This window comes from Myxine glutinosa, chromosome 1, assembly GCF_964187855.1.
Source record: "Myxine glutinosa chromosome 1, kmMyxGlut1.1, whole genome shotgun sequence".
NCBI lineage: Eukaryota > Metazoa > Chordata > Myxini > Myxiniformes > Myxinidae > Myxine > Myxine glutinosa.
In genome coordinates this window covers 76,459,482-76,485,946 of record NC_136261.1, presented here as the reverse complement: position 1 = coordinate 76,485,946, position 26,465 = coordinate 76,459,482, and the positions used below count along the sequence as shown (strand labels likewise).

Sequence of the window (26,465 nt, the reverse complement as noted above, 5' to 3'; positions counted from 1 at the left end):
AGCCAGGTACAGGTGTGAGAGTCCGGAGAATCCTCGCCTAGAGGCTGCGGCCCGAGGAAGAACCGACCGCCATTTCGGGGACCTCGCGCGTCGTTCGCGGACCCTTGGGTAGCCGCGTCCTCTGGTCCTGCCCTCCGGTGATTTGCCGAGGATGTGTGTGCGCGACAGCGGCCTTTGAAGGATACGGTGCGGTTCGCGACTGCACGGTGTATGTGCACGTTTGGATAGCGTCTTTGGGATTCCACTTTCCACCGCCAATTGGGGTTGGCTGGGACCACGTGACGGTCCCTACCTTACCTACATCTCCTTACCCCCCTCATCGCCATCGCCTCTTCGCCGGGAGCACCATTGTGTTCCAGAGACATTGAGAAGGGCTCGGTTTAAGTCCCTGGGGGTGCCGTGAGTTTGAGCTAGGTTACCATCTTAAGATTTGATTGTAGGGCTGATTGCCCCCATTGTTGTATGGTTATTTTTATGTGCTTTTAAAATAATATTTGTTCATTGCCAACCAAGGGTGTGGTTTCATTATTGATTTGATTGTTTCATTTGATGGTTTCATTGAGGGTTTCATTAGTGATTGATTGTGACACGGACTAACATATATATCTTTCTGCCGTGGTTCCTCTCGGGGTTCGGAGGTTACCGAGACCAGAGGATAGGGGAGGACCCCGTAACAAATGAAATATGCAACGATACGAAGCAATTCCACGGAATGGGTGCAGCGGGAAAGCTGCTCGGCTGAGGTGGTATGCAAAATGGCGCCTGTAAACCACGTGATGCGGGCTCGACCAATCACGGCGGTAGTTGAGCAGATCAAAGGCTGGCCAGACTCTGTTAACATACGGCACTGGTGGTATCCAGTCAGTGGTATTTGTCAGTGTAAGCTAAATCAAATAAAAGTGTAAGCAATACATTATACATTATTCACAATTGATTTTCGTTTAAACCTAACATTAACTATAACCCTTGGTAGTTTTTTTAAGCCCTCAGTAGTTGATAGCTGCCATTGTATAATATACGAGTGAGGTGAGGTACCCGTGCTACACAGGGATGGGAAGCCAAAAGCAAGCAGAAATGTGGAAACGGTGAATGCCAAACGATGAACCAATAAATTCCACATTCCTGTGTCACCTTCAGTCATACCTCAGGCATGGACAGCCAGTTCGTGAATGAATTGGATAAAAAAAAGAGAATGGCAAATGGCAAACCATGAACCAATAAATTCCACATTACTGTGCCACCTTCAGTTGAATGTCAGGCATTAACAACAATCAAATGACATGCATTGATAGCAGCCTCGTGAAGGACTTGGGCAAAAAACATACCCAGTCTGAATGTTTCTATACCCAGTCAATGGGGAATCTGCGAATGTCATGCATGGAAACCCTAATGTCATTTCCTCATTCTGCTTTAAACTCAATATCTCTATTTTCATTCCAAACAGCATCATTCATCATTCCAATCACAAATTAATACTATGGCATTAATATATCAAAATATTATGTTAAATCAGGATTGTATTGAGATATTATCGAACCGTCGTCACCTGTTCACTTCTGGATTCGGGAGCAAGGTCCATGGGGATTGCATTTCAAAATCATAATTTTATTGAGGAATATCTGAAACCTCCTACCTATCTTACGACATCCGCCGGTACACTAAAACGTTCCACAGAAAGTTTGGTGGGTCTAGCCCCAAAACTGAGGGAGTGGTTTTGGGATGGACAGACACACCTGTTTTATAATATAGATACAGTATTGTTATGTGTGTGGGGGTAGGTAACGAAATACTTTAGTCCAGATAGAATTGTGTAGGTTTAGAATGCTCTGATGACGCGAAGAAGAAGAAGAAGCCCACCTTCATGTAACTAAGTAGGGAACCCGTTAGGCTGAATGTCCGTGTAAGCGTTTGTGTGTGTCTCCATACAAGGGGTGGAGCTATGCTAATTAGGTAGGGCTTAAGAATAATCCCCAGTGTGTAAGTGCCCTTGTGATTTTTCCCTTTGTTCTTATAACACTCACTCAGCCATCCATGCACTCGGCACATAATTACAACCACTATAATCACCAACAGTACCCAGACATTACGTCTGCCATTGTTCGGTTGCATTTGGGTCACCAAAGGAGAGGGTATTGCATTTGGGTCACCAGAGGAGAGGGTATTTCATTTGGGTCACCAGATGAGAGGGTATTGCATTTGGGTCACCAGTGGAGAGGATTTTGCATTTGGGTCACCAGAGTAGAGGGTATTGCATTAGGAGAGGAGAGGGTATTTAGGACATCACGTATTATGACAAGTGAATTAAAAAATGTATGCTAAATTAATAAATAGCACCGCAAAGCGGGCGTAACCCCTCAGCCCATGCACGGTGAAAGGAAGCATTGATGATAATTTCTTATTTGAAGCGAAGTTATATACCGAGTAGGAACTGCAAGTAATGAAATTTTCGCCCATGAACCCATTAACTCATTTCGCACCCATGAACCTTCCTCTACTCAACCCCAGCACACACTGCAAAAATGGATTTAATCGGACAAGTCGTTCTGCTCGAAATTGACGGAAACCAATTTCAATATGGCTGCCATGGTGGCCATATTGAAAATCGCAGTGCGCCCATTTTCGAAAGGCGCCTTCCTCGACTCAACCCCAACACACACTGCAAAAATGGATTTAATTGGACAAGCCATTCTGCTCGAAATTGACGGAAACCAATTTCAATATGGCTGCCATGGTGGCCATATTGAAAATCGCAGTGCGCCCATTTTCGAAAGGCGCCTTCCTCGACTCAACCCCAACACACACTGCAAAAATGGATTTAATCGGACAAGCCGCTCTGCTCTAAATTGACGGAAACCAATTTCAAGATGGCTGCTATTGCGGCCACATTGAAAATCGCAGCCTGCTCATTTTCGAAAGGCACCTTCCTCTACTCAACCCCAACACACACTGCAAACATGGATTTAATCGGACAAGCGGTTCTGCTCGAAATTGACGGAAACCAATTTCAAGATGGCTACCGTGGCGGCCATATTGAAAATCGCAGCGCTCCCATTTTCGAAAGGAACCTTCCTCTACTCAACCCCAACACACACTGCACAAATGGATTTAATCTGACAGGCCGTTCTGCTCAAAATTTACGGAAACCAATTTCAAGATGGCTGCCGTGGCGGCCATATTGAAAATCGCAGCGCGCCCATTTTCGAAAGGAACCTTCCTCAACTCAACCCCAACACACACTGCAAAAATGGATTTAATCAGACAAGCCGTTCTGCTTGAAATTGACAGAAACCAATTTCAAGATGGCTGCCGTGGCGGCCATATTGAAAATCGCAGCGTGCCGATGAACCTTCCTCTACTCAACCCCAACACACACTGAAAAAATGGATTTAATCGGACAAGCTGTTCTGCTTGAAATTGACGGAAACCAATTTCAAGATGGCTACCGTGGCGGCCATATTGAAAATCGCAGCGCGCCCATTTTCGAAAGGCACCTTCCTCGACTCAACCCCAACACACCCTGCAAACATGGATTTAATCGGACATGCCGTTCTGCTCGAAATTTACGGAAACCAATTTCAAGATGGCTACCGTGGCGGCCATATTGAAAATCGCTGCACGCCCATTTTTGAAAGGCACCTTCCTCTATCCAACCCCAACAAACACTGCAAAAATGGATTTAATCGGACAAGCCGTTCTGCTCGAAATTGACGGAAACCAATTTCAAGATGGCTACCGTGGCGGCCATATTGAAAACCGCAGCGCGCCCATTTTCGAAAGGAACCTTCTTCTACTCAACCCCAACATACACTGCACAAATGGATTTAATCTGACAAGCCGTTCTGCTCAAAATTGACGGAAACCAATTTCAAGATGGCTGCCGTGGCGGCCATATTGAAAATCGCAGCGCACCCATTTTCGAAAGGAACCTTACTCGATTCAACCCCAACACACTGCAAAAGTGGATTTAATCGGACAAGCCCTTCTGCTTGAAATTGACGGAAACCAATTTCAAGATGGCTGCCATGGCGGCCATATTGAAAATCGCAGCGTGCCCATGAACCTTCCTCGACTCAACCCCAACACACACTGCAAAAATGGATTTAATCGGACAAGCCGTTCTGCTTGAAATTGACGGAAACCAATTTCGAGATGGCTGCCGTGGCAGCCATATTGAAAGTCGCAGCGCGCCCATTTTCGAAAGGCACCTTCCTCTACTCAACCCCAACACACCCTGCAAACATGGATTTAATCGGACATGCCGTTCTGCTCGAAATTGACGGAAAGCAATTTCAAGATGGCTACCGTGGCGGCCATATTGAAAATCACAGCGCGCCAATTTTCGAAAGGAACCTTCCTCTACTCAACCCCAACACACACTGCAAAAACTAATTTAATTGTACAAGCCGTTCTGCTCGAAATGACGGAAACCAATTTCAAGATGGCTGCCATGGTGGCCATATTGAAAATCGCAGCGCGCCCATTTTCGAAAGGAACCTTCCTCTACTCAACCCCAACACACACACTGCAAAAATGGATTTAATCGGACAAGCCGTTCTCCTTGAAATTGACGGAAACCAAAAGTTGACCGACGCCTGCCCGCCCGGACAACGCCCGTGACGACAATACCCCTTTTAGCCCATTGGGCTGAGGGGTGAAAAGGCAATCCCTACATGGAGAGTACCAGCGTACTCTCTGATGGATGATACTCATTAAGGAGTTATAGTTGGGGTCCTTGGACAGTCTAAAAATATAAATATTCACACATTATCAATTTATGTGCATTTTTGTGCCTCGGCTATGCATGCTGGCGGTGTATAAGCTCAGAGTTGCTGGTCTGCACACCTGGAAGTAAAATCTTACTATAATTCACCAAATGTCCGTCCGTCTGTCTGTCTGTTCGAAGATACCGTAAAAACTGCTGAACAGATCGCAAAGATATTTTGGGTGGATAATCCTGGGATCTCCAGGAGTAAAATAGGCTATTTAGTTTTCCCAATTTCAGCTTTAGTCTCCAGCATTCTCAGGTTTGGACTCCCACATAACATTCGCGTTCGCATAACGTTCATTGTTGTCATTGTGACGATGTTGTCTTCCCGTGTGCCGCACAAATGGCTGCACCGATCGCTGCACGGACTCGATTGGACTCGGTGACCTCGGACAAAGACCTTTTATAAGGACACGGGTTGAATCCCTACGTGGGAGAATTCTAACCCATTTCAACTGAAGGAAACGCATATCGGGAGTACATACGACATAGCGATTGTGAACACGATTATCGATCACGATTCACGATCATCACGATCATAGTGCATCGATCGCTGTGGGACATTTGGTGAATTACAGTAAGATACTGTTTAGATTTTGATGACTTGCGTGTGATATGATTTAACGGATGTTTATATGAATCGTTTAAAAAAAAAAAAGCCTTCAATTTCTGATATTTTACCTTTTCATTTGGGCCTCCCAATTGAAGCCCCGCCCATAGGGTGGCGGTACCGTTGTGGGCGTTGAATCCCTGCTTGAGAGAATTCCATCCCCCTCGCCGCCATCACGTCACGGCTGTCTATCCAACTTACAATCCCACGAGATATGCGGAAAGGACGACCCAAAACCAATATAAACATCATTAAACATCATTCGTATGTAAACATCATTAAAAGTAGATAATGACCTCGCCCAAAGTTCAAACGACGTTTAATCTCTACATGAGAGAATTCCACATAGCTATTTGGGCGGTGAATACGCTAACAGATCGCTGTCTCCATCGATTTTGCCAAGGCCGTAACACCTATCGGCTCAAAATCCTTTTAACTGTTGACTTGTAGTAAGGGCATTTTATGAGATATTTCACAAATCTGTTAACTAAATTGTTACCAAAAAATTTCTTCACCAATATGTTTGTAAAGGTGTGTAATAACATGTGTTAAAATGTTGAAGTTCAACTCCCGTGGGAAACCCAGAAAAAAAGCTGTTGAATTCGGGTACCGAAAAATTATTTTCGAGAATTTTTATTTTTTTTAATCGGCCCTTAAGTAACTTATGAGGGGTCAAATAAGGGTTTTTCATGATTCTGAGTTGATTGTTAACATTTATATTTTCACTTTTACATTTACACACAAAGTAGCTTTTATTTCACATACATATATAATACTCAAGAGTTATTTCTCATTCACAATGTCAGAAGTTTCAACAGTCATTGTCTATGTCTTCTTCAGACTCAACAACATCATGACTGGCTCCCATCTTCCCATCAGCCACCTTCTCCATGAAGGTCTTCATGTCACCACGCTCCTCCTCAGTGAAGGCAAGTTTCATGATGTGTTGATAGATGGCTGCATCGATGAGGAGGTGAACACGGATTGCCTTGTCAAAACATCCTCCATCCATGATGTGGTTGGCTGTCGTACTTCCAGGATAGATCAACTGGATCACATCTAGTAGTCCAGAATCTTCCATGATGTTACCCATTGATCCAAGATAAGACTTCAGCAGGTGAAAACCACCCAACCTTGGAATGACGGGTAGATTTGCCTGCTTTATTATATTCACAGGCTTCAGCCAAATCGGAAGATCAAAGGTCACTATAGCGACCCCAGCGCACCGTATGCACTCTTTCAGAGTGGTGAAGATGGTGTTGAGGTCATTAGGGTCTCCTTCAATAACTGGGAGGAACTCGATCTGTGTGCTCTGCTTTGCATCATTAGCATGGATTCTCTTCATCCAGCCATTCCAGTTGGAGTGTGGGAACTCAGGATCGTTGGCTTTGATCACCCACCCCGCTGCCCAGAGTGTGTCACCTGGAGTGAGGAGTGGCTGATCATGAGCCAGGGAGGAGGAAAGCTCAGCGAGGGGGAGAAACATGATCGCGTTCGTTCCTATCTGTTTCCTGTTCGTAAATGGAATAATCTTTACTTCAGTTCCTCTCAGGATCTTAGCTTTGTCAAGTGCCTTCAACTTCACCCGGGGGAAAGCTGCTGTTGTCTGTGGATCTGGCAAAGGTGGTGCCGGAGAGGTGACTTCGATCCAACCCATTGAGTGAAAGGGAGTGTTTCCGTGAATAGAGACAATGTTTAAATCTATATTGTCTCCAACAAACTGAGTGCCTGCATTGTTTGTTTCCCCAACCTCCATAAAGACCACCTGATCATTACTTGACAATTCACTTTCACTGGCTGGCACTTTGGCTGTCATCACTGATTGATCCTCAAGCGCAGCATCAACCGCAACCTCATCATTGATCTGTTCATCGGTTTCCTCCACAATGGTGTCAAGAGTGCCAGAAGTATCTGGAACATCATCTCCACTCCTACTATTAAGGAAGCAGTATTTGTAGTTTTGTGTCTCCGTGTAAGACTCAGTGTATCCCAGCCGGTGGAACTTGTTGAGCATCCATTTTGACCCAAATCTATGATCAAGTTGTATGGCAAGCCCCATTTGGTGTGGCAATACTCCAGACCGAGGTCGACAGGCCTTAATAAAATTCTGCCCCCAAACGGCAACTCTTTCGTCTGTCTTGACAATCGGTCTCAAGAACATCTGAAGGCTTGCAGGAACAAGTGTCAGCTGACTATCGATGTCAGTCATACTGTGTGTGGTGGGGTATGACTTTGGACCTAAATCAATCAAGGCAATATCATTGGATATGAACTTGAGTGCCATCTTTATGATCTGAGTCTTCTCATCTCCATGGTCAAGATTAGCATGATGCGCTCGCAGAATATTGTCGGTGCCATCTTTGAGACAGAGTACATCTGCCCTTCTTTCCTGTGTTGTGAAATACAAGGTGTCTTCGTATTTCTCTAGAAGTTTTATCTTTAGCCAATGCTTTGAATAAGAAAGGCTCTTCTCTGGTGACTGATCAAACTCCTGCAGCTTTTCATGGACTTGGTCCATGTTCATTACCCCATGCTCTAATTCTGAGTCTAACCATTCGCATAATTCAATAAAAACTGCCTCTCGCTCCTCACCAATACTCCTCTGTCCTCTCTTCCTTTTTCCTTCCTCATCAGTCTTGGACAAACTGTCACCTCTCGCAAACATAAGTTTGCATCGCAAATGGTACAGTGTTTCTTCTGCTACCAAGTCGTTGATCCCTTCCAGGCGTCCAGTGACTTCAGTGCCCCAGTCATCCCCGCGACTCCGTGCTGTCTTCAGCAAGCTTGCCTTCAGTGTATCTGCAGTCAAATTATCTGGCACTCTGTATTTCTTTCTAGCTTGTGCTGGATTATTTTTGTAGAGCTGGGCTGGTTGGTTGCAAAGAATGCATACATCCTTATACAGGAGGTCAACTGACTGTGATCTTCTAGAACTGCAGCCAGTTGATGAACTGAACTCACAAGTAGTGCGTCTTCTCTTCAACTTTGATGACTCTTTCTCTGCCTTTGATGCTTGAGCTGACTTCTTGGTGGTTGCAACAAAGTTGTTGTACAGATCATTTTTACACTTCTGGTGGTACCTCAGTTTTCCTTCCTTTTGAGCCTCCTTCATACGTTCCACAACAGTAACATTTTCGACAGTTTCTGCTTGTTTCAATAAAGTTGAGTATCCCTTTGGAGTTGCCTGTATGAGCCTTTCAGCTGGTGTATCCGAGCATGCACAGATGAAGCAATTGAGCACAGGTGGAGTAACGTCTTCATCCATATTGCTAGACTCCATGTCCTGCAAAGTAGAAAATGAGATATATTTAGAAATTATTTTTCCACAAAGGAGTGTCTGTGGTGAAATATAAATGTTAACAATCAACTCAGAATCATGAAAAACCCTTATTTGACCCCTCATAAGTTACTTAAGGGCCGATTAAAAAAAATAAAAATTCTCGAAAATAATTTTTCGGTACCCGAATTCAACAGCTTTTTTTCTGGGTTTCCCACGGGAGTTGACCTTCAACATTTTAACACGTTATTACACACCTTTACAAACATATTGGTGAAGAAATGTTTTGGTAACAATTTAGTTAACAGATTTTCATATGTTTCCCTTACTATTGGTAGTTTTTACAATGAAGGAAACATTATCAATGTTGTTAAAAGTTTATTTTGTGATTAATTGGAGTTATGTTGTTTGGAATAAAAAAAAGAGATATCGAGTTCAAGTGAATGGCGACATGCCGTGATGGTTTCTACTTTCTGAACGTGAACTTCGCGGATCGCCATATGCAGATTCGCCACGGTCCCACGATTGATGTTTCTATACGTGAACGTACCCGTTTGTTTGCGAACGGGGACGTTTTTCATGGAAGTCCTTCACGAACTTGCTGTCCATGTCTGACGTGCGACTGAAGGTGCTACAGGAATGTGGAATTTCTTGGTTTCATGCTTTAGCATTCGCCGTATCTGCATTGCCTGTTTGCTTCTGGCCTCCCACCCGTACGTAGCATCCACACACACAGCACACACGACACACGTAACATCCATACACGTGATTGTGTGGATGTGTGGAATGTGGGACATTTGGTGAATTATAGTAAGATACTGTTTAGATTTTGATGATTTGTGTGTGATATGATTTAACGGATGTTAATATGAATCGTTTAAAATAAAAAAAGCCTTCAATTTCTGATATTTTAACTTTTCATTTGGGCCTCACAATTGAAGCCCCGCCCGTAGGGCGGGTACCGTTGCTAGTATAATACAACAAACTATTCAGTCGATTCTGTCCAATGTATAATTAACTTTTTCATCGATTTACTTCACCAAGAAACCTTCGCAGTGTTAACAGTTAGTGACTATGATGTGGTCAAAGGACATGCATGACAAACTCCCTAAATATTTCACACTCTATTGGGAACGAATTCCCTTAAAACAGCCAGGTGTAACTGGGTTATCTGATCATGTTAAAGAAATCGAACTCCCCTGCATTGCTTTCAGATTTGTTCTATAGACACTCATGATGTTGCCTATCTCTGTTTCTACAGACATGCCCTGCACAGCACTAGATCACACCCTCCCTCACGTGTACCCACGCGTTTCCATGCTGGACCGCACTCTGCTCACAGTTTCATTTGGTGTTGGTGGCCTTGCTGTTTTTGTCAATGTCTACATGGTGCTTATGTCTGATCTCAAGGTACAAATCCCTGCCTGGTTTAAATATATATATTTAAATTTCACTTTAATTTGTACCTTTTGTTTATATTGTCACGTGTCCACCAAACAAACACAGATTAGCAAACACGGGAGCTGGTGGGACTGTGGTGGATTGCCTAATAACAATTTATTAATTTATAAATAAAATTGGTTCACGAGTTATCAAGTTACCACTATATTCGTCATGTGTGTGCGTCTGACTGTGTGTGTGTCTGTCTGTCTGTCCGCAGCTTAACTACCCGATGATATCATCCGATCTTGATGAAACTTGGGTGGGAGGTTGATAGCATGATCTAGTTGTGTCCCTCGTAGAGTGGGCGGAGCCACGCCCAAAAAAGATGTCTTTTTAGGGGGTAATCAATTTCAAGCTACATCTTCTCTGAGGGGTTTGGTGGAATCTGACAGGGGTTTCGATATTTGGTTAGGCCAATCTCATGTGTCTAGCCCCACGGAGCTCGATTTTTCATTTACGCCCCAAGGTCAAGGTCACATGGTCACGAAATTTAGAAAAGTCGATTTATTTATTTATTTATTTATTTATTTATTTGGATACTGAATCGAGGCTCGTGAAAGAGCTAACATTTATTTCACAAACAAATCAACCAGACAAACAAAATATATAAAAAGAGGGAGCGTAAGACAAGATGGGGAGAGGAGGCGAAGCACACAAACATAACATTTGAGAGCAGGGAGATGTGTGGGAGGGAGAGGGCTTGGGGGGAGGAGGCGTGGGAAGGGGGGGGGGGGGGGGGAGAAGTACAAGACCCAAGGACTTCCAGGACAGAAGTTGGTATTTCAAAAAAGTGGATTTGGGGTGAAATTAGCGGGGGTAGAAAAGATCAAGGTTTTGGATGGGGGAAGATAAGAGATGGTGGTGAACAGCTGTTTTAAAGACCTGGAGGGTGGAGTGGGATTGAAGAGAGTGAGGGAGTTTGTTCCAGAGGCGGGAGAAAAGAGGAATGAAGGAGTGAAGGTGAGCAGAGAGTCTTGATTTTGGCAGTTTAACCATAAGAGGGTTGCAGGCAGATCTTGTGCGACCTGTGGGAATATTTGGGGGACAGAGCCCAAAGAGAGCTGGGGGGGCAAGGCCAGAGAGGAGTCGGTAGAAGACGGAAAGACCACTCACCTGCCTGCGGTGAGTGAGTGAAAGGCCCTTGGAGTTAGCTTCATCGCGGGAGATTCCAATGATTCTGAACACTTTGGTTTCAACAGCGTGAAGACGAGCTAGGTGTGAGGCAGGAGCACCAGCCCAGAGGGGAGAGCAGTATTCCGTTGAGCTGCGGATGAAAGCCTTGTATGTGGTGAGGAGCTCAGGTGTGCCAAGGAAGGACTTCGCACGACAGAGGATGCCCAGTCGGCGACTGGCTTTGGAGGCCAGATTTGAAATGTGGTTTTCCCAGGAAAGATCATGGCAGATAGTGAGACCCAAAAGCTTGAGTGACAGAACTTCTTGGAGAGGATTATTCAGAAAGTGGATGGGAGGGTTGTCCAGTCGGTCTTTTCGGAGAGACATCGTAAGAGTGTGAGATTTGTCAGGATTGAAAGACATGTCCCACTTGTTTGACCAGTCAGTCTGTGATTTTGTCCAGGTCTGCAGAGTGAGAAGGCTTCAGACTGCCGATCTGAGGGATGAGGTATGGAGCAGCAGAGAGTGGAGTCATCAGCAAAGAGATAGAGAGGATTTTCCAGAGTCGGAGAGATCATTGATGAAGACCAGAAAAAGCGCAGGGCCCACAACACTGTCTTGGGGAACTCCAGCCTGAACAGGAAGGGGAGATAAGAGAAATCTATTCAGGGCCACACTTTGACTACGACCAGAGAGGAAGTCCGCCAGCCATGCGTGGAGATTTCCATGGATACCAAATGAGGAGAGTTTGGTGAGCAGAGCGGGGTGCCAGACCGTATCGAAGGCACGTGATATGTCAAGGGAGACAGCTCTAATTTCCTGTTTGGCATTGAGGACCTCCATCCATTGTTGAGAAAGCAGAAGCAGCATGTCCAGAGTAGAGTGACCAGGTCTGAAACCAAATTGATGATCAGAGATCAAGCCATTGGAGAAGAGGAAAGATTTCATATCTGAAGCAATGATGGATTCCATGACTTTGCTGATAATTGGGAGAAGGCTGATTGGTCTGTAGTTGCTAGGATCTGTTTTTGCACCTTTTTTATGCAAAGTGGTGATGTTGGCTGATTTCCAGCCAGATTGTGTCAGGCAATTTTTGTGTCAGTCTGACAATTTTTGTGTCAGTCCCAGTGAGTCGCAGAATCTGCAGATGGCAGATGACCTTGAGCAAAAGAGAGGGTGAAGAGAACAGAGAGAGGGAGTGAAACAGCGGAAGAACAGGATTTTAGGACCCGTGGGCTGATGCCGTCAGGTCCAGTTGCAGAATCAGGGTCGAGGGTTGACAGAAACTTTTCCACCTTGTCAGGAGGAAAGGACACAGAGTCCAGGAGCAGCTGATTACGACTGGGTACGGTGGGTACAGAGAGGGATGGGTTTGGGACACAAGATTTAGAGGCAAACACAGAGTTGAGGCATTCAGGTTTTTTCACGTGCGGAGTCAGCCGTGTAGCCGTTTGAGGTGAGGTAGGGGATGGAGGGGGAACAAACACCAGAAACAGATTTGACCAGACGCCACCAGGATTTGGAAGAGGGAGACAGATAAGAGAGTTCGGTCTGGAGAACGGAGAGATATTGTTTCCTGGCTCTCCTGAGGGTGGACACACACTTGTTTTGGGCTTTGTGAAAGGAAATGAGATTTCCTTCCGTTGGATTTGCTTTCGAGGAGACGAAAGCAAGTTGTTTCTGGGCAACAGCCTCACCACAAGATTCTGTGTACCATGGACGGGAGGAAGGGTATGACAACTGAAGACGAGATGGGATAAATCTGTGCATGAGAGAGAGCAATTTACTTTGGAATAATTCCCAGGATGAGTTGATGTCAGAGGCGGTAGAGATGGGAGACCAGTCCAGATGATTGATGGCTGCTTGAAGACCGTGCCAGTTGGCCTGAGTGAAATGCCAGACTCAACGACGCTGAGGAGGCTCTCTGAGAATGGTCAGAGAGATGTCCACTTTAACAAGCACATGATCAGATGAGCCGATTGGAGCAGAAGAAGAGCAGCAGACATTTTCAGGGAAGTTAGTCATAACCAAGTCCAGAAGAGAAGATGCTCCGTTGACTGAGATCCGGGTCGGGAAATTGACAGATTGTGTCAGTCCCAGTGAGTCGCAGAAGTCCTTTGCTGAAGAGCCATGGCTGGTGAGAGAGGTACCCACACCCAGCCAACTGGCATGGTGACAATTGAAATCACCACATATGAGGAAGAGAGAGTTGGAATGGGTAGATAGAAGTTGGTCCATAATATCAGACAGCGAGATGTAGATGGAGTCATCACTGTTTGGTGGACGGTACAACACACATATGAACAAAAGGTGGGAGCGAAGGGGAAGCCGTAGCCAAAGGTATTCCTGGGGGTGAGGTGGAGAGAGGGCAGTGGAAGGTGAGTGAGGAAGAGAGTTTTTTATAAAGATAGCAACCCCACCTCCAGGACGAGGCTCAGGTCTATCATACCGGAGGAGGGAGTAACCTGGGAGAGATACCATGGAATCAGAGACATCATGAAGGAGGAAAGTTTCTGTTAAGCAGATAACGTCTGGTTTGTCAGAAGCAACCTGTATGGAGAGATCAGTCAAGTTTGAGCGAAGGCCCCGGATGTTTGAGGTCCATACCATTAATGAAATGGTTTTATTAATGAAATGATGGTTAATGAAATGGTTTTTGATGGTTTTATTACATTGTTCGCTTCCTGATAGGGTGAAATGTCGTACATGATCTTATATTATCACATACATCATGAAATACAAGTTTTCCAACAAATTTTAGAATCCTCGACCTTTGACCTTTGAAGGTCACAAAGGTCAAAGTTTCAAAGTTGTCGGAATCGAACCAGATTTTCGGTATTGTGTCGCTAACTAACCTCATAACTGATTATACATAATTTTCTATCTCATTTCAAGGTCAGTAACCTTCGTTTTGACATTTCAAGGTCACAAAGGTCAAATTTTCAAAGTTGTTGGAATCGAACCGAATTTTCGGTATTGTGTAGCTAACTAGTCTCATAACAGATAATACATTCCTATTTATATATTTTCAATGTCGGTTTTGACCTTTGTCATTGAATACCGCTCGCTCGTGAACCATCGTCGTCTCCTGACTTGTCTATTTTCAAAATAACAGATGGTACAAAAACAATCCATGCAAGATTAAATTTAAACAAAACACCAAATGAAGTCAAAGGCCACAAAAACATGACGAAATGGCCAAGTGTACTTGCCTATCCTTATGCACCTATAAATTAACCCTTAAGCTGGCAGATGAGGTTAAAAAAATTAACAAGATAGGCAAACATACAAGGGGGTCGGAATCGGTGGTTGATAGCATGGTTCATAGCAAAGATCCCAGCAAGCTGGGGGAGGGGGGCGAAGGGGGGGGGGGGTGAAATGACGATGTCACCAGGAAATGAGTCAAAGACTGAACTTGAGAAATGAACCTTTCTGCCCCCACAAAGCTAGGATTGATAAGTGTGTGTATACCAGGAGATTATTACTCCCCCGCAGCAATGTGCTTGCCCAGTCCCAGGAGGGCAATGCCAGCTCCTGGCACCGACATCCATAACCACGTGACTCCTCGACTCGGACGACATTACCGCTTATGACGACTCCTTCCCTTTTTGTATTAAGTTCTGAAATGCATCGCAATTCTTCCTGATAAGGAACATGACTGATAAGTGAAACACTCGGAATGTTAATAGTGTTTTTAATGTTTAAAATACTGACGGACTAACTCTTTTGTTTCATCATCCTCCAGCTACAGCTCACATTGACACTCTTGCTGTTTGCCGGAGTTCTTGGTGCCCGTGCATTGGCTGCGTATCGCCGCCGTCGTGCCACTTATCTGCTTGGCTTGTCCCGCATGCTCTACTACAAGGTTTTTCAATCCCCGCAATATGAGACCAACCACCTTTTCAGGTTGAGCATTGTGTTCTTTGTTATAATTTCTCGTAATTAACTTGGCCTGTCATCTTTCCTAAAGAACACGTCGAACAATGCTGACCTTCTGACAGCGCTTGCTTCCCGTGCCCATGAGCAGCACCTCAAGGAGGCCATGCTGGTTGTGGCATTACTTCTTCGAAACCCTGCTGAAGGTAGGTTCTTTCTTGTAGAATGTAGTCTTTCCTCAATACTGTAGATACATTCTTGTAAAGTGCACTTTAACAGAAACAACTTTAAACGAATCCAATTTCTCATAAGAACTAATGAAAATTTGGGAGGTGGGAGGTTAGTTTCCAGTGAAAAATTTTATCATCAGCCAAAAGACATTATTTACATATGGAGTGAATGAATGAATGAATGATCGTTTTAAGGCCATTTTCCCCGCTAGAGCGGGGGTTAGCCTTGCGGGCCCCATGACAATCATGGTTCCCTGTTTGAGGCAATGTTTTTATGGCCGGATGCCCTTCCTGACGCCAACCCTTAGTCGCCTTTTATGATGTGCAGGGATACAGTGTACCTATTCTAAATCGGGGTACACACCGGGATCATTCATTCCAGCAAGCTTGTACCCAATTTGCCGACCTTGGAAAGATGACAGGCTGAGTCACCCCCCCTGGCGTTAATTCAGTGATCGACCGGGATTCGAACTCAGGATCCTCGGAACCCAAGCCAGCACCCTAACCGCTAAGACAACACCAGGCTTTATTTACATATGGAGTACAAGTTTTAAATAATTTTAAGAAAAACAATTGAATATCATCATCTGTAGTTGCTTCAGATCTTCATTGGTTAGCTCTTTTCCATGTGATTGCAGAAGTGGAATAACGTCCGCTTCTTCCACCTCATCAAAACCCACTTTAATGGCCCAGCCGAGGATAACTTTCTTCATAGCAGGGACAACGTCTTTAAATCCTCTCAAGCCACCGACACATTCAGGCCACAACTTTCTCCACACACCATTCATGCGCAACTGAGTAACTTCAGCCCAGGACCCACCAATGTTATCGATGCACAGCTCGGTGTACAGTGCCCTCCAGAAGTATTGGATCAGTGAAGTCAAATTTGTTATTATTACTATATACTCAAGAAATTTGGATTTGAGATAAAAAAGATGAATATGAGACAAGAGTACAGAAGGTCAGATTTTATTTCTTGGTATTTCTATCTATATTATAATAGCCGTAGATGATTGTCTGTTGGACGTCTGTCCGGGGTGTGGCTTACTCGGTTTGCAGAGTAGCTCCACCTGACCCATAGCTCCACCCATTCTGGGAGAGGCTTCATATAAACAAATATCCACCATTTTATTAACTCGCATAGCTTTGAGGCCTGTTTTGTAGGCCCGTGGTGTCTTGCTCTCTCTCCCAGTTTTATTTCAAATCAAATTCGATATATCATTTCATTTTTCACAGTCGCTAACATAGTTTTAGACTCGGTTGAAAAAAAACGGGAAGAAAATCCGATGAAAGTTGCCGTTTATAGAACGAAATGAATTCTCAAAGGCCTGTAACTTCAAGGCCATTGAGTCTCTCTCACGCCTTTATCTCCAATCTAACTCACCATCTGATTTCATTTTTATCAATGGTTTTAGACTCGGTGTCAGCAATAATTGAGAACATTCCACACACGCGGGAAAATGCAGAGATATATTTTTTAAAAATCGCGTCATGATGTATCATACACCGCCCAACATGACACCGACGGCAACGGCAACGTGTCGACATATATTAAAAATTCGCTTTTGCTTTTCCGTTAAGATATATTACTTTTTCGTTTGATGACAGTCGTCACAAAAACGTCAACAATGATGCCGACATATATTTCTTCGTTTTTATTTCATTCAACATTATTAGCCGGAAGTAAAATATGTTTCAGGAAATTACCGAGAGATATTTCTTCATTTTCTTTCTTCGAGGATCGTGACAATTCATGCGCTGCGTGGAAACTTCTATTTCCAAAATGAATGAGACGATCGATGAAGAACGCAGACTTGAACAGGATGTAGCAAGAAAACGAATGAGACGGGCGAACGAGTCCATCGACGAACGTCAATGCAAACTTGAACATGATGGAGCAAGAAAAAGAACGAGACGGGAGAAAAACGAGAGAAACGAGACGGGGAAAAGCCGATTGGAGAGGCGAGTGAGGAGCGATTGGAGAGGAGAGTGAGGAGCGATTGGAGGGGAGTGTGAGGCGCGATTGGAGAGGAGTGTGAGGCACGATTGGACAGGAGTGTGAGGCGCGATTGGAGAGGAGTGTGAGGCGCGATTGTAGAGTGTGAGGCGCGATTGGAGAGGAGTGAGGCGCGATTGGAGAGGGGTGTGAGGCGCGATTGGAGAGGAGTGTGAGGCGCAATTGGAGAGGAGTGTGAGGCGCGATTGGAGAGGAGTGTGAGGCGTGATTGGAGAGGAGTGTGAGGCGCGATTGGAGAGGAGTGTGAGGCGTGATTGGAGAGGAGTGTGAGGCGCGATTGGAGAGGGGGTGTGAGGCGTGATTGGAGAGGAGTGTGAGGCGCAATTGGAGAGGAGTGTGAGGCACGATTGGAGAGGAGTGTGAGGCGCGATTGGAGAGGAGTGTGAGGCGCGATTGGAGAGGAGTGTGAGGCGCGATTGGAGAGAGTGAGGCGCGATTGGAGAGTGTGAGGCGCGATTGGAGAGGAGTGTGAGGCGCGATTGGAGAGGAGTGTGAGGCGCGATTGGAGAGGAGTGTGAGGCGCGATTGGAGAGGAGTGCGAGGCGCGATTGGAGAGGAGTGTGAGGCGCGATTGGAGAGGAGTGTGAGGCGCGATTGGAGAGGAGTGTGAGGCGCGATTGGAGAGGAGTGTGAGGCGCGATTGGAGAGGAGTGTGAGGCGCGATTGGAGAGGAGTGTGAGGCGCGATTGGAGAGGTGAGGGATTGGAGAGGAGAGGAATGTGAGGGATTGGAGAGGAGTGTGAGGCACGATTGGAGAGGAGTGTGAGGCGCGATTGGAGAGGAGTGTGAGGTGCGATTGGAGAGGAGTGTGAGGCGCGATTGGAGAGGAGTGTGAGGGATTGGAGAGGTGAGGGATTGGAGAGAAGAGGAGTGTGAGGGATTGGAGAGGAGTGTGAGGGATTGGAGAGGAGAGGAGTGCTAGGTGGAGAGAGGAGAGTGTCAGGTGGAGAGAGGACAGTGTCAGGTGGAGAGAGGAGAGTGTCAGGTGGAGAGAGGAGAGTGTCAGGTGGAGAGAGGAGAGTGTCAGGTGGAGAGAGGAGAGTGTCAGGTGGAGAGAGGAGAGTGTCAGGTGGAGAGAGGAGAGTGTCAGGTGGAGAGAGGAGAGTGTCAGGTGGAGAGAGGAGAGTGTCAGGTGGAGAGAGGAGAGTGTCAGGTGGAGAGAGGAGAGTGTCAGGTGGAGAGAGGAGAGTGTCAGGTGGAGAGGAGTGAGGGGTCACATATTATGTGAAATAAAGAAATTGTGTTCATTACACCATTTCTGGATCTGATGAATTGCCAGTAACCATTTTGTAAAAATGAATGTGCAGCATCTAACTCAATATGTCGAAATGTCACACACGTCCATGCCCGTGGGATTCCCACGGGTGACCCCACACTTCTTCTTGAGGATCGTGACAATTCATGCGCTGCGTGGAAACTTCTATTTCCAAAATGAATGAGACGATCGATGAAGAACGCAGACTTGAACAGGATGCAGCAAGAAAACGAATGAGACGGGCGAACGAGTCCATCGACGAACGTCAATGCAAACTTGAACATGATGGAGCAAGAAAAAGAACGAGACGGGAGAAAACGAGAGAAATGAGACGGGGAAAAGCCGATTGGAGAGGCGATTGGAGGGGAGTGTGAGGAGCGATTGCAGAGGAGTGTGAGGAGCGATTGGAGAGGCAAGTGAGGAGCGATTGGAGAGGCAAGTGAGGCGCGATTGGAGAGGAGTGAGGCGCGATTGGAGAGGAGTGAGGCGCGATTGGAGAGCAGTGTGAGGGATAGGAGAGGAGTGTGAGGGATTGGAGAGGAGAGGAGTGTGAGGGATTGGAGAGGAGAGGAGTGTGAGGGATTGGAGAGGAGAGGAGTGTGAGGGATTGGAGAGGAGAGGAGTGTGAGGGATTGGAGAGGAGAGGAGTGTGAGGGATTGGAGAGGAGAGGAGTGTGAGGGATTGGAGAAGAGAGGAGTGTGAGGTATTGGAGAGGAGTGTGAGGAGGTATTGGAGAGGAGTGTGAGGAGGTATTGGAGAGGAGTGTGAGGAGGTATTGGAGAGGAGTGTGAGGAGGTATTGGAGAGGAGTGTGAGGAGGAGTGGGGTTGGAGATGAGTATGAGGAGGAGTGGGATTGGAGATGCATGAGGGTGGAGAGAGGAGAGTGCGAGGTGGAGAGAGGAGAGTGTCAGGTGGAGAGGAGTGAGGGGTCACATATTTTGTGAAATAAATAAATTGTGTTCATCACACCATTTCTGGATCTGATGAATTGCCAGTAACCATTTTGTAAAAATGAATGTGCAGCATCTAACTCAATATGTCGAAATGTCACACACGTCCATGCCCGTGGGATTCCCATGGGTGACCCCACTAGGGTGACCACGGGTGACCCCACTGGTGACCCACGGGTGACTCCACTGGACGTCTGTCCGGGGGTGTGGCTTAGTCCGTTTGCAGAGTAGCTCCACCCATAGCTCCACCCATTCTTGGAGAGGCTTCATGTAAACAAATATCCACCATTTTATTACCTCGAATGGCTTTGAGGCCTGTTTAGTTAGGCCCATGCTGTCTTTCTCTCTCACACAGGTTTATTTCAATTCTAATTCGTTATATCATTTCATTTTTAACAGTCGCTAACATAGTGTTAGACTCGGTTGAAAAAAACCGGGAAGAGAATCCCAAGAAAGTTTCCGTTTATAGAACGAAATGAATTCTCAAAGGCCTGTAAACTAAAGCCCATTCATTGAGAGTCACCCTCACGATTTTATCGAATTCACCATCTGATTTAAGGGTGTAGTACTGATGAAAAATTGAGAAAACTACATAGGTAACTTTGAGAGGCCTTTACACAAAAACAAAGTCAAGTTAATATCTAATTTTCAGTTTTTCTTGAAAAATATAATCTTGGCTTTAACGCAGACCAGTTTCAACGCTTCTTTGTCATATTACATGCATATAATTTGCATAAATTAGACCGTCAATAAAAAACAAGGAAAAACAAAGAACACATTTCTACTTCTATCTTCCATGTCACCTATCATTCTTTTCACACAAAACTTGGTACATGTATTATACATGTGTTACGCTACTACCTGATGAGAGGATTTTGTGAAATTATGTCAAATGTTCACTAATTAGCTAATTATGCCAATTACCAGATAAAACTTGGTTGTCCTTCAATAAATCCACAATGGCTACTCCTATAAACAAAAGCCTTCATCATTTTAAAGGAAGTGATATTCTGAATATCCTGTCCAAATTTCAGCCCAAAAGAATGATACAAATTAAAGTTATAACAAATTTCATGCAAAATATTATATTTCTTGTAAATTGCGTGTAAAGATAACATTAGATATTTTAAAGGAAATACTGAATGAGTTTATACAATACGTATGAATCTAAACCGTAAAAACATAGTTTTTTTAAAAAGAGGCATATTGGAAAGTTCACCAGTACTACACCCTTAATTTTTATCGATGGTTTTAGACTCGGTGTCAGAAATAATTGAGAACATTCACGCACACACGGGAAATCGCCGAGATATATTTATAAAAATCGCGCCACGATGATGCACGAAAATACACCACCTAAAATAACATTCAGGGAAAATGTCAACATGAGGGAGCTGCGCTCCAACGCGAGTCGAAAGAAGTGACGCGACCAAAGACGGAATTCGTCCGAGTTGCTTTATTAAAACAAAACAGCTCAGGTATTCTGACAAAAGCCCGTTTATCGGGCAGCAATATATATACACATTTATGTCGGGAAGTTTGCCCGGCAAAAGCTATACCGGGCATGCCCGGGTGTCAAGGGCGAGCCTTGGAAAGGCGAGTCTGGACCTGCCCGGGCGTGTTTGGCTGCGGCCTGGCAAGTCGAGGCTGGGCGTGCCCGGGCGCTCTGGACGAGCACTGGAAAGGCGAGAGCGGGCATGCCCGGACGCTCTGGGCGAGCCCTGGAAAGGCGATAGCGGGCGTGCCCGGACGCTCTGGGCGAGCCCTGGAAAGGCGATAGCGGGCATGCCCGGACGCTCTGGGCGAGCCCTGGAAAGGCGATAGCGGGCATGCCCGGACGCTCTGGGCGAGCCCTGGAAAGGCGAGAGCGGGCATGCCCGGGAAAGACGAGACCGGGCGTGCCCGGGAGGTTCGGGCGTGCCCGGGAACAGTGAGTCCGGGCATGCCCGGGAGAGGCGCGTCTGGCCGTGTTCTGGTCGGTGCAAGGCGATTGTGTGCATCCAGCGGTAACCGCTACACACGCCCCTCCAGAATCGACCTGCACCGGCAGGGTCAATTTAAGGGGGGTCCGGATGACCCGGCCGAAGCGACCCCTGGAGGGTCGTGGGGAGGGGTCCAACGTGGTGGTGGGTGGTCGAGCGGGGGGAACTGTGGACGGGGGGCGGCCTCGCCGCGGAGGAAGGGCCAACCGTGGTGGTCGGTCGACGTCCATGTGCGCCGGTTTGAGGCGGTCCACAGAGATCCGGTCCGATCGGCCGCCAACGTCGACGACAAAGGACTTGTCGCCCCGTCGCAGGACCCGGAAGGGCCCGTCGTACGGCGGCCGGAGTGGCCCCCGGTGCGTGTCATGACGCACAAAGACGTACTCCGCTGTGCGAAGCGCCGGGGGGACGTAGGACTGGGGGCCACCGTGGCGGGACGTTGGCACGGGGGCAAATCGGCGGGCGGCCTCCTGGAGGTCCGAGCGCTGGTGTGCGGCGGACCAGGGACTGGTAGCGTCGGGCACGAACTCGCCCGGGACGCGGAGCGGCTGGCCGTAGACGAGCTCGGCGGCGGACGCCCGGAGGTCCTCCTTGGGGGCCGTGCGGAGCCCCAAAAGGACCCACGGCAGCCGGTCGGTCCAACTGTCATCCTGAAGGCCGGCCATGAGTGCGGCCTTCATGGAGCGGTGAAACCGCTCACACAACCCGTTGGCTTGGGGGTGGTAGGCCGTGGTGCGGTGCAGCGTGACCCCCAACGAGCGGGCGACCGCGCCCCAAAGTTCGGACGTGAACTGTGGGCCGCGGTCGGACGAGATGTCCGCCGGTGCGCCGAAGCGCGCGACCCAGGTGGCGATGAACGCCTGCGCCACGTCGGCGGTGGTGGTGGAGGTGAGGGGCACGGCCTCCGGCCACCTGGTGGTCCTGTCCACCATGGTGAGCAGGTGGGTGAACCCCCGCGATGGGGGCAGGGGACCCACCAGGTCCACGTGGACGTGGTCGAAACGCCGTGCAGGCACGGTGAAAGGTGCCAGCGGGGCCTGGGTGTGGCGGTGGACCTTGGCCCGCTGGCAGGCCGTGCAGGCGTTGGCCCAGTCGCGGACGTTCCGTCGAAGGCTGTGCCAGACGAAACGCGCCGACACCAGCTTCTGAGAAGCTTTCCGGCCCGGGTGAGAAAGGCCGTGGATGGAGGCGAAGATGCGGCGCTGCCAGGAAACAGGCACGATGGGGCGAGGCTGGCCCTGGGAGACGTCGCAGAGCAGGACGGTGCCCGCGAAGGGGATGTCGGCCAGGCGGAGGCCCGTGTCCGCCGCCCGGAGGGCCTGCACCGAGGTGTCGGTGGTCTGGTCGGCCGCCATGAGCGCGAAGTCCACGCCGAGGTGGACCGCGTTCGCGCTGGCCCGAGAAAGACAGTCGGCCACAGCGTTGTCTTTGCCGGCAACGTGCCGGATGTCCGTGGTGAATTCCGACACGGCGGAGAGGTGGCGCTGCTGGCGGGCCGACCACGGCTCCGTGACTTTGGCCATTGCGTAGACCAACGGCTTGTGGTCGACGAAAGCCGTGAACGGGCGGCCCTCCAGGAGGTGTCGGAAATGGCGAACGGCCAGGAATAGACCGAGCAGCTTGCGGTCGAACGTGCTATATTTTAACTCGTTCGGCCGGAGCTGCCGGCTGAAAAAAGCGAGTGGCTGCCAAACCCCGTCCACCCATTGTTCATGGACGGCGCCCACCGCGTAGTTGGAGGCGTCCGTAGTGAGGGCGATGGGCGCGTTGAGCACCGGGTGAGCCAGCAGCGTTGCGTCGGCGAGGACCCGTTTTGCGCTCGCGAAGGCCGTGTCCATGGCCGCGGACCAAACGATGTCATGCTTGGCCGGCTTGCCCCCGAGGGCCTCGTAAAGGGGCCGCATGAGCTGAGCAGCGCGGGGCACAAATCGGTGATAAAAATTCACCATGCCGAGGAACTCTTGTAGGGCCTTGATGGAACGGGGACGCGGGAACGTGGTGATGGCCTCGACCTTGGTCGGCAGCGGCACGGCCCCGGTCTTGGTGATGCGGTGGCCCAAAAAGTCAACGGTCGTCGTGCCGAAGTGGCATTTGGCCGGGTTGACAATTAAGCCGTGCTCGCTGAGGCGACCGAACAGTGTTCGGAGGTGGAGGAGGTGCTCGGCGCGGGACGTGCTGGCGACGAGGATGTCGTCCAGATAGACGAAAAGAAATGGCAGGTCGCGCAGCACGCCGTCCATTAAGCGCTGGAACGCCTGGGCCGCGTTCTTGAGGCCAAACGGCATCCTCAAAAATTCTAACAGGCCGAACGGCATGATGACGGCCGTCTTCGGGACGTCGGCCGCCCGGACAGGTACCTGGTGGTATCCCCGTATCAGGTCAATTTTGGAAAATATGACCCGTCCCGCCAAACGGGCGGAAAAGTCCTGGATGTGCGGGATCGGGTACCTGTCGGGGGTGGTAGCGTCGTTGAGGCGGCGGTAGTCGCCACACGGGCGCCATCCGCCCCCCGGCTTTGGCACGATGTGCAGTGGTGAGGCCCACGCGCTATTGGAGCGCCGCACGATGCCGAGGTGCTCCAACGCGTCGAACTCGGCCTTTGCCACGGCGAGCTTGGCCGGGTCGAGGCGGCGGGCCCTGGCGTAGACCGGCGGGCCCGTAGTGGGTATGTGGTGCTCGATCCCATGCCGCACTGCGACGGCCGAAAACGTCGGCCGTGTGAGGGCCGGGAATTCCGCGAGCAGGCGAGCGAACTCGTTCGCCGTCGGGAGGGCGCACGCCAGTTCGGTCGGCGCAGAGCTGCTCATCGTGCACGCCAGGGAGCTGAAGGTCTCGGCGTTGACAAGGCGACGACGTTTGACGTCGACCAGCAGCCCGTGCGCGCAGAGGAAGTCGGCGCCCAGCAAAGCCATAGGGACGCAGGCGGTCACAAAGGTCCACTGAAAGCGCTGGCTGCCGAAGCAGAGGGTGACGTTGCGCGGGCCGAAAGTGCGTATGGCCGAGCCATTAGCAGCGACCAAAGAGGGGCCGCAAACGGCGTCCCGCCTGTCCTACTCGGAGGCGGGTATGACGCTCAGTTGGGCGCCGGTGTCACAAAGGAAACGCCGTCCGGACGCTTTGTCCCGAATAAAAAGCAAGTTGCCCGAGTGGCCGGCGCTCATGGCTGGGAATGAACGCCGGCCCGGCCGTTTCCCGACTTGCCGAAAGTGCACGGGGGTCGGCACGTCCGAGCCTTGTGTCCGAACCTGGCGTGGTAATAACACCACGCCTGGTCAGGTGGAGGCCCCGGCCGTCGTGTCGGAAGCGGTCGGTGCGGCGTGGCGGCCGCCAGTTTCACCGGCAGTTCGGCCTCCAACCGCGCAGGGCGTCGTGGGCGTCGCCTCGGACGGCGGCAGGCTCCAGGTAGCCGCGCCGATGTGTTGGCCCGCCGAGGAGATCTTATCGGCTTCCCTGGCGAGGGCGCGGGGATCGGTGATCGACGTGCCAGCCAGGGCGAGGCGTACCGGGTGAGGCAGCTGGCGAAGGAACAGCTCGCGGAACAGAAAATCCGGAGAGTGCTCACCGAGCAACGAGAGCATATAGTCCATGCGCTCGGACGGGCGCGTGTCGCCGAGCTCGGGCAGGTCGAGCAGGCGCCGTGCGCGTGCCGCCGGTGAGAGGGCGAAAGCGTCGAGGAGGAGCGTCTTCAGCGCGTCATACTTGTCGGCAGCGGGCGGGTGCTCGAGGAGGCTCAGGGCGCGGGCCGCGGTGGCGGAACCGAGCACTGCCACGACGTGGTGGAAGCGGGTGTCGTCAGCGGTGATGCCTCGCAGGGCGAACTGGGAGTCCGCCTGGGCGAACCAAACAGCCGCGTGAGCCTCCCAGAAGGTAGGCAGTTTAAGAGTCACTGCCGTGTCCACGTCGGTAGGTCACCAGTGAGGGAGCTGCGCTCCAATGCGAGTCGAAAGAAGTGACGCGACCAAAGACGGAATTCGTCCGAGTTGCTTTATTAAAACAAAACAGCTCAGGTATTCTGACAAAAGCCCGTTTATCGGGCAGCAATATATATACACATTTATGTCGGGAAGTTTGCCCGGCAAAAGCTATACCGGGCATGCCCGGGTGTCAAGGGCGAGCCTTGGAAAGGCGAGTCTGGACCTGCCCGGGCGTGTTTGGCTGCGGCCTGGCAAGTCGAGGCTGGGCGTGCCCGGGCGCTCTGGACGAGCACTGGAAAGGCGAGAGCGGGCATGCCCGGACGCTCTGGGCGAGCCCTGGAAAGGCGATAGCGGGCATGCCCGGACGCTCTGGGCGAGCCCTGGAAAGGCGATAGCGGGCATGCCCGGACTCTCTGGGCGACCCCTGGAAAGGCGATAGCGGGCATGCCCGGACGCTCTGGGCGAGCCCTGGAAAGGCGATAGCGGGCATGCCCGGACGCTCTGGGCGAGCCCTGGAAAGGCGAGAGCGGGCATGCCCGGGAAAGACGAGACCGGGCGTGCCCGGGAGGTTCGGGCGTGCCCGGGAACAGTGAGTCCGGGCATGCCCGGGAGAGGCGCGTCTGGCCGTGTTCTGGCCGGTGCAAGGCGATTGTGTGCATCCAGCGGTAACCGCTACAAACATATATTAAAAATTCGCTTTTTCTTTCCGTTAACATTTATTACTTTTACGTTTTATGAGAGTCGGCACAAAAACGACATGTATATCTTCGTTCTTTCTTATTTCATTCAACATTATTATCCGGAAGTAAGATATGTTTCAGGAAATTACGAGAGATATTTCTTCGTTTTTATTTCATTAGTTGCTAGCAGAAGTACCCAGCGTTGCCGGGCGGGGGAGGGGGGAAGTGCACGTACACTTTAAACATGTATATACATGTGGGATGTGGGATATATACATGTGGGACGTGTGTGTGTGTGTGTGTGTGTGTGTGTGTGTGTGTGTGTGTGTGTGTGTGTGTGTGTGTGTGTGT

The 26,465-nt window shown here is 49.1% G+C and overlaps 1 protein-coding gene across 4 annotated transcripts in view; it reads left to right on the top strand.

Moving 5' to 3' along the window:
* TMEM143 (transmembrane protein 143) overlaps positions 1-26,465 on the top strand; it is a 78,755-nt gene that overhangs the window by 42,922 nt on the left and 9,368 nt on the right. For all 4 annotated transcript variants that reach the window (XM_068113537.2, XM_068113518.2, XM_068113528.2 and 1 more), the window contains exons 7-9: positions 9,914-10,062; positions 14,954-15,073; positions 15,179-15,290. In XM_068113537.2, coding sequence (XP_067969638.2) covers positions 9,914-10,062; positions 14,954-15,073; positions 15,179-15,290 — 381 coding nt within the window. The remainder of the gene's footprint in view (positions 1-9,913; positions 10,063-14,953; positions 15,074-15,178; positions 15,291-26,465) is intronic.